General features: G+C 33.9%; 1 protein-coding gene across 1 annotated transcript; it reads right to left on the bottom strand.

Moving 5' to 3' along the window:
* Positions 1 to 1,472: 1,472 nt before the first annotated feature.
* Positions 1,473 to 6,826, bottom strand: LOC126700004 (uncharacterized). The gene is made up of 6 exons (XM_050397979.1): positions 3,236 to 6,826; positions 3,066 to 3,131; positions 2,839 to 2,949; positions 2,671 to 2,755; positions 1,979 to 2,587; positions 1,473 to 1,815 (listed from the first exon to the last, which is right to left on the bottom strand). Exons 1-5 carry the CDS (start codon positions 3,826 to 3,828, stop codon positions 2,510 to 2,512), a joined length of 933 nt encoding a protein of 310 aa, XP_050253936.1. The 5' UTR covers positions 3,829 to 6,826; the 3' UTR covers positions 1,473 to 1,815; positions 1,979 to 2,509.
* Positions 6,827 to 8,381: the final 1,555 nt, after the last annotated feature.

Here is an 8,381-nt window from a genome sequence, read left to right on the forward strand (position 1 = left end):
AATCTTGTTTTTGTCTAAAAAATAAATTTAGTTATAAATTGCGAAGCCAAAAAAAAAAAAAAAAAAAAACCAATTTTTTTGTCTAAAAAAAAAAAAAAGAGGCACATTTACCATGCATAACCGAGGGGCCTAGCTGTTACTCATGAAAAACATTATCTTTATTGTTTGTAAACAAATCGAGTTTGGGATATTTATTTCCCTTTTATTTTAGACAATTGAGGTCACATGTTGAAGATGGTACGTAAGAGTAGGCCCGCACATGTAGAATCTAAATCTTCAAGTAAAGAGTTAAGAGACCATGCTGTCTAAATCTGGTTATAGAATGACATTATAATAGCTAATTTCCACACACACTGTCAAGACCATAATGAATTGACCAAGGTTCTGATGTGTTATTATTGGTGTTTCCTTGGTGTAAAGAGTAACCTCTTAACCAATTCTCTTCCCAATCCCTGATGAAACCAAAGTCCTGGATTACCGATTACACTTTCCATCTGTTTTGAGTTTAATGCATGGGGATTGGGGGGCTGTCAAAAATATATAGCGGTTCACATACATTGGTGTTCATTCTAATTTTAGAAATGAACAATTGGAATTCATTAGCTAGGTTTATAACTTTATGTGAAGGAAAGGAGATTTTTTGACAGAATATTAATGCGCTCATAGATAATCATGACTGCCAAATAGTGTAGGCTACCAAGGCAACCTTAGGTTGTAATAGGATTTTGCATGCAAGGATCATTCTCTCTTTATCCTCTCTCGTTTATACATAAAAAACAATAGAATAGAATTGGGATCACAAAATCAAGGAATTAATCTGAATGAAAATATTGCGAACAAGAATAACGCACAAAAAGTGGGGCACGAGATTTTCATTTGTAAGTTGAGATGCTGAGTTAGTTTTTCCATAACAACAGATACTTTGTCCACAAAGAGAGAGAGAGAGAGAGAGAGAGAGAGAGAGAGAGAGAGACCATGTTGCTTTACTCTAATTTGGTGGCTAGAGCTTGAACTAGTGTCATGTTAACAAAATAGGAAAAAAAAAAAGAATTGGAAAAAGGGCTGATATTTTAATTTTTTAATTTTTTATTTATATAAGATAGAATTCTACTTTAATCTAATGTAAGTGTATATGTATGTGAAACTTCCTCTTAGAGACTTGAATCTTAGCTCTTGTCCCCCACACCCCTCAAGCACTTATATTTTTGAAGTGACCATCGCATCAAGGGTGTGCGGTGGTGAGACTTTTATTTTTTGAACACAAAGGGATTGGGCTTTTATTTTTTAATAATAAAAAAGGATTGGGATTGAGTTAATGAAGATGTTTATGGTATTGACCAACACTACAACATAATTGTACAGATTGACCCAATAATTATTTAAAGACTATATATTAAATTTATTTGTTTTAAATGTTAATAAAAATTATTATTATTATTATTATTATTATTATTATTATATTAGCGGTAATCTCGAAACGATACACTGGTATTAACCAGTACCGAAATATATTGTTTTCATAGCTAAACCGAAACAGTCTCCAGTACGATATTGACCCCTTTGGTTTGGATTGGGGTTGCATTTTGCATTTTAAATTACCTTTAATTTAAAACATCTACAAAATAGAATAAAAAATATTAAAACGTCTACTTGAAAGCTATAATATCCTTCACCAAACTTGAAAACATAAATATTGGAAGATCAATCATCATTTGAGTCAGTATTCTCTTTTTGAGATCCATCTGAGTCATCTTCCTCCTCAAAGTCATCTTCTGTGTTTTCATCCACGTTTTGATTTCCTCCTCCAACATTGGTCTGCAATATTTTGATTAAACTAAATAAGTATAAAAAAAAAAAATCATTACCATGCAAATTATATTTACAATACATAATAAATATATTGAAATGTATTTCAACAACCCCAAGAAAATAGCAAAAAATATTAATGTTGATTATACTGAAAAATATATAAATATACCTGTGTAGTAGGTTCCTGCATAGAATTAAAGCCCATCTACTCTCGGTCATCTCATCATCTTCTTCATTTGCTTCGGCCACATGTGTATTGAATCTTTGAACCTCTTCTTCTTGATAAGGCTCTTCTTCATTTGTGGGCATGTCATAAAGATTTCTTGGCTTGGTCTCAATCACAACACTCCATGCTAGATCTTTTATACGATTTACATAGTAAACTTGTATTGCTTGACATGCTAACACAAATGGCTCTTGTGTGTTTAGCTTACGTGTTCTATTAATACTAGTGATCCCATGACGATCTAGCTTATAACCAATTCCTTCTCGAGCTACATCATACCAATCACATTTAAACAAAACAACAAAATTCCCCTTTGTGTAACGGAGTTCGATGATGTCTGTTATCAATCCATAATAAGACATTTTGATATTCCCCTTTCAACATTACACCACTATTTTGTGTTTGTTTACCATCATCGCGTAGTTTAGTATGAAACCTAAACTCATTGACATTGTAACAAGGGTAATGTGTAGCTCATTTATCTGGACCCCAAGCCAATGATCGCACATGCTCGTCAACTTGCTTGTTTCCATCATTATAAAGTTTTGTGATCTACAAAGATATATAAATAATGTAAGATTCATGCTTAAGTAATTAATTTAAGAAAAAAATTGGATGAACCAATGTGACTGTACCCTTTCTTTGAACGAACAAATGAACTCATGTCTATGCATCTCGTCAACATTGACACCCAAGTCTACAAGGATGTTCCTATGTTTTCTACATATAAGATATCATAATAGTCAATCTTCAAAGTTTATACAAGAATATTAAAGAGTTGATGTACAAGAAGTAAGTCTTACTGAACAAGGGGCTCGATCTCATCACAATTTTGTAGGACATAAAGCGATGCTGCATAGTAATTAGTGTTGTTTAACTCTCGTACTGCACTCTTCCCAGAAGGGTGGCTTCTCCTAGAGAATATGGGTAATCGAGGGGTATCATCACATTTCGCTCAGGTCAATTAAATATTGTTTCGATCCCAATTAGATACCATGAGTAAAATGTTAGACATTCATCCGCCACATACCCTTCTGCAATCGACCCTTTTGGGTGTGCCTTGTTACGAACATAACCCTTGAGCTTACACAAATACCTATTGATGCATCAAATTAATATGAGTAATTAAAAAAAAAACTATATTGTAAATAATATCTCATTTAGCTTTCACTTATCAAAAAAAAAAAAAAATCGTTTTACCTTTCAATCGGATACATCCATCGATATTGCATTGGACCGGCAACTTTAGCTTCCCAAGGTAGATGAATTGGCAAGTGTAAAATTACATCAAAGAAAGCAGGTGAAAAAATTCTTTCTAACTTACAAAGAATTATAGGAATTGTGTGCTCCATATGCTCCAAGTCCTCCAACCGTAAAACTTTAGAGCATAATTCTTTTAAAAAATTGCTAAGCTCAATCAAAGCATCAGATACCTTTTTAGGTAATAATTCACGCACTACAAGAAGGAGTAATCTCTCTAAGAAGACATGACAGTCATGAGTTTTCATACCAAAAATCTTCTGTTCTCCTACATTCACACACCGAGACAAATTTGCGGAGTAACCATCCAGAACCTTTACATTTTGCAACCTCTGAAACACAACCTTTTTCTCACCTTTTGAGAGTGTATAACAAGCACGAGGAAAAGTAGTCTTCCCATCTTCAGGATGAAGTTCCTTTCGTATACCCATCATTTTTAGATCGAGCCTAGCATTTAAGGAATCTTTACTTTTCTTATCAATATCTAATACTGTCCCCATCACACTATCACATATATTTTTTTCAATGTGCATCACATCTAAATTATGACGCAACAACAATGTTCTCCAATACGGCAAATCAAAGAAAATACTACACTTCTTCCAATTGTGGCTCTTTCCATGCCCAGGTAACCTTTTCCTTTTAACGGCCTTGCCTAGTGGTACTGGTGGCAGAGTACTAAGTTGATTCAGCACATCATCACCAGATAATTGTTTTGGTGCCCCTTTTCTCTCTCTCTTACCATCAAATTGTGCTTTCTGTGATCGTCATTTATGGTCAGAAGGAAGAAATCGATGATGACCCATATAGCACATTTTGCTACCATGCTTTAACCTACGATGATAAGTCTCACTACCACAACAAGGGCATGCAAGATTCCCTTGTGTACTCCAACCTGAGGTATAAGCATACGCAGGAAAGTCATTGATAGTCCACATTAATGCAACTCTCATTTGAAAGTTTTCCTGCGTTGAAGCATCATAGGTTTTAGCACCCTTTTCCCATAATTCTTTTAACTCATCAATTAATGGCCTTAAAAATACATCAATATCATTACCAGGACCCTTTTGGCCCAAAATAAGTAGAGACATGAATAGGTAAGGCTCTTTCATACACATCCATGGGGGAATGCTGTAAGGGAATACGACAACAGGCCAACAACTATAGCTAACACTCATGTTTCCAAAAGGATTAAAGCCATTGGTAGCTAACCCAAGCCTTACATTGCGAGGATCTGAGGAAAAGGACTCATGAGTTCGATCAAATGATTTCTAAGCCTCAGCGTTTGCGGGATGCCTTAGTACTTCATCATTAGAATGATTCTCATGATGCCATCTCATGTCTGGAGCTATTTTTGATGGCATAAATAATCTTTGTAGCCTCAGCTTAAGAGGAAAATATCGTAATACCTTCCATGGGACTTTTTTAGCATCCCTTTTACCACCCTTGCTATTCAACTTCCATCTTGAGATCTAACAAATTGAGCACTTATCTGATTCCGAATGCTCCTTGTAATATAGCATACAATCATTTTTGCATGCATCGGTCTTTTCATAGTTTAGACCAAGATCACTCTCAATCTTCTTTGCCCCATAGTGGGATATGGGCAATTTTTTCGCACATTGGAAATGCATCCTTCAATAGCTCCAACAAAATCGTGAATGAGTTGTTGCTCCATGAATTCTTGCACTTTATGTGCATTAATTTGACAATAAAATACAAATTGGAATACTTTTTACATCCCAAATAAAGTGGTTGGTCTGCCTCTTTAACAAATCTATAATACTCCTTTGCTTCTTCATTTGGATCTTGCGATTCACTCCCACTTGTTTCCTCAACATCTCTCATATAAGGATAAGCATCCCGTATCATATTATGGATATCATCAATATTTTGTTCATCATCACTACTATTATCATCATCCTTATCACTACCTTCCTCATCCTCATCACTATTTCCCTCTCCATGGAGATGCCATCTAGTATAATCACGCCTCATCCTTTCCATAAGAGGTCTCTTGTAACCTCAACTCATGTTCTTCTATATCTATTGTTACAATCATTACAAGGATATTTTATCTTCATAGCTTCATCTTTGATATGTTGAAATGCATAATCAACAAACTCTATTACTCCATTTTTATATTCCTCACATGACCTACTAGAAAGATTGATCCAAGATTTATCAACCGGCATTATATCTACACCCTTCAAAAATGACATAAATATTAACAATTATTCTTGTCTAAATTGTGATAGATAAACTTATTATAAAAGTTAAAAACAAAAGCACTAAATTAACAACACTACCTCTGAATATATTGTAAACTAAATAACATGAAAAAATTAATTAAAGTTTAGAGGTCCACTAATTTAATTAAATAATTATATACAAATAACATGTGATAGGCCAAAAACGAATTAACCCCTTGTGATAAATTAACCAATTAATTTAGGCAAGTGAATTAATTAAGTTAATTAACATGCAAACGCGTGGTAGCACAAACAAATCACCAAATAACTAAATATGTAGCGGAAAATAAATGACACGGTGATTTGTTTACGAATGGGGAAAACTTAATGGCAAAAACCCCATCGGGTGATTTTCAGGTCACCACTCCCGAAATTCCACTATTATCACAACAAGTGGTTACAAGTAAAGGAATCCCAGTACCTTATACCAACCTACAGTTGAACCCTTACCTCAATACCCAATTAAACTTATTCTGTAGTGACAATTTCTCCTTTTGATGCACGGCTCCCAAGTACGTGACTAACCAATGCGCGGATCCAGTACGCGACTTCAATCTCCAACTAGAGAAGGTTGTTGGCTGCAAAATTCTTCAATTCATCCTAACGATGAAGATCAAGAAGATACTTGGTCACAAAACCCTACGGTGCACATACACAGCAACTTCTTCACAAGAATGATGAACTAGGGCAAAATTTTGTCTCTGGTTACAAATTGCTTAAACAAATTTTGCTCAACACTTGTGCAACTTGTGTACACTTTGACGGCTCTTAAAATAATCCTTTTATATGTCTAGAGTTAGAAGAAAAGAAGGCCTAAACACATAATCACGAATTAGAGTCAAAACAGAACTAGAATTCTGTTTTTCATAAAGCTTGACAGATAGCTGTCTGTCGAGGTGCTATCGAGCAGTTGTCGAGCCACGGGGCTGGAACAGCTTCTTAAGCTCGATGGATAGCTAGCTGTCGAGATTTAATGAACAACACTTCTTCAGCTTGAATCTTGGATAGACTTGCATGTCTTCAACACTTGATCATAAAACACAGTTTCTTGAAGTATTATATACATCCTAGATCTACCCAAATACAAGTAAAGTGCGTTTTGTCAAAAGATAAGCCAATTATATAAAATAGTGACATATGCTCCTAACAAGTGAATCACATATGTCCTAACAACATACACAAATAACAGTACCCAGCCAGAAGAGAGACTACTAAAAAAGACTAATAATTTCTTCATTATTAACTCACACAAAAAATCCACATATTCAAAACATATATATATATACACACACACTTTACTTTCTGCCACCTGCCACCCTTAGTTCACTTTTGAGACAAGGACAAAACTAAATATATGACAATATCATCTAAATCAAATCACTTGGGCTTTTATGGATACCATTTTTTGTTTTCCTACCACCTGCCACCATTATCATCTTTTGAGATGATAACTCCAAGTACAGTTAAACCAAAAAAAAAAAAAAAAAACCTCCAAGTACAGTTAGGCACATGGCCTTACGGGAAAAACAACCATTATTTGTTTTCTTTTCTTTTTATTTTTCTTTTTCATGATGGCATGTCAGAACTCAAGCCTAGGTGCAAAAGGTTTTTTCTTTTTCATCAAGCCCCCTACTTCGACACTGTTATTGCATATTTTTCTATGCTCAGTAATTTAGGGGGTGTTTGGTACACCATTTTAAACAACAATTTTCAGTTTTTAAACAACATTACATATATTTTTATACATTTTTTCATTCACACGTATTTTCACACATGTTTTTAAGTGCATATACCAAACACCCCTTCAAAAAGGCTGTACTGGTTTGGCCAGCGGTACAATATATTTCGAACACCGGTCAATACCGATGTACCGTTTCGGATTTACCGCTATTTTTTACAATTTTATACAATATACAAAGTTATAATGATTTTTTTTTATATAAACATTTAGTTATAATGATTATTTTATAGGTATGTTTAATGTTTTATATGATACTTTAAAGTAAATAAAGTGAGGTTTTTTTTTTTTTTTTTTTGAGAAAAAGAAAAGTAAATAAAGAATACTCTTCAAGAAATTATATAGAAAAGTATCTACTCTAAAATCTGAATCAACAAAAATAAAAATATAAAATTCTCAACTCATTACAATCAAATGTCTACTCATTGTCACATCATCTAGTTCAAGTCTCAGCATTGGCTTTTTTAAATTAAAGGAAATTTAAAAAAAAAAATAATGAAAGAAGCCAACTCATTTCCCACTAAAATTATGGTTTCTAAGCAATTTGATACAGTTTTCCAAGCAATCTAATAAACTACTTTCTAGTCCTTTACTTTGTCTTCCTAACCCATTTCTCAATTTTTGTCTCTTCCTCTCCCTGATAACGCCTTAAAATGTATATTTGTTTTATATTTATATGGGCGTTATCTCCTTATTAGTATGCTTGATTTGTATAATTAAGCCATGATTTGCATTAGTCCCTATTATTTATCTTTACATAATTTCTTGAATAAGATGCTATTCGTTGTGTTTAATTTTTTACTTTCAGGAAATCATGTGAGAAAGATGAGTTTACAGGAATTTGTGAGAGAATGGAGGCCAAACTAGAATTAAAGTGGAGCTAAAGGACCATGCTTAAATGTCTAAGGAGGTGCAGCTGGAGTGCTTGGATTGTCTATCATGATTGGAAGCTCCAAATAAGGAAAGAAATCAAAGAGGCAGAATCTGAAAAGGGAAAATCTAATTTGAGCACTGATCAGTATTTTGGACGTATCTCTCTCCTCCAAAATCCAATTGACACAAGGCCAAATGGGTTGGAACCATGATTTAAATATCT

The sequence above is a fragment of the Quercus robur genome, chromosome 9 (genome assembly GCF_932294415.1).
Source record: "Quercus robur chromosome 9, dhQueRobu3.1, whole genome shotgun sequence".
Taxonomy (NCBI): domain Eukaryota; kingdom Viridiplantae; phylum Streptophyta; class Magnoliopsida; order Fagales; family Fagaceae; genus Quercus; species Quercus robur.

Bases quoted from the DNA above. Each gene is read 5' to 3' on its own strand.
- LOC126700004 (XM_050397979.1), bottom strand. From the start codon at position 3,828: ATGCACATTGAAAAAAATATATGTGATAGTGTGATGGGGACAGTATTA. The intron at 3,132-3,235 runs GTAAAACGATTT...ATGCATCAATAG, and splicing joins TGGATGTATCCGATTGAAAG to GTATTTGTGTAAGCTCAAGG. The intron at 2,950-3,065 runs GTATGTGGCGGA...CATATTCTCTAG, and splicing joins AAAGGGTCGATTGCAGAAGG to GAGAAGCCACCCTTCTGGGA.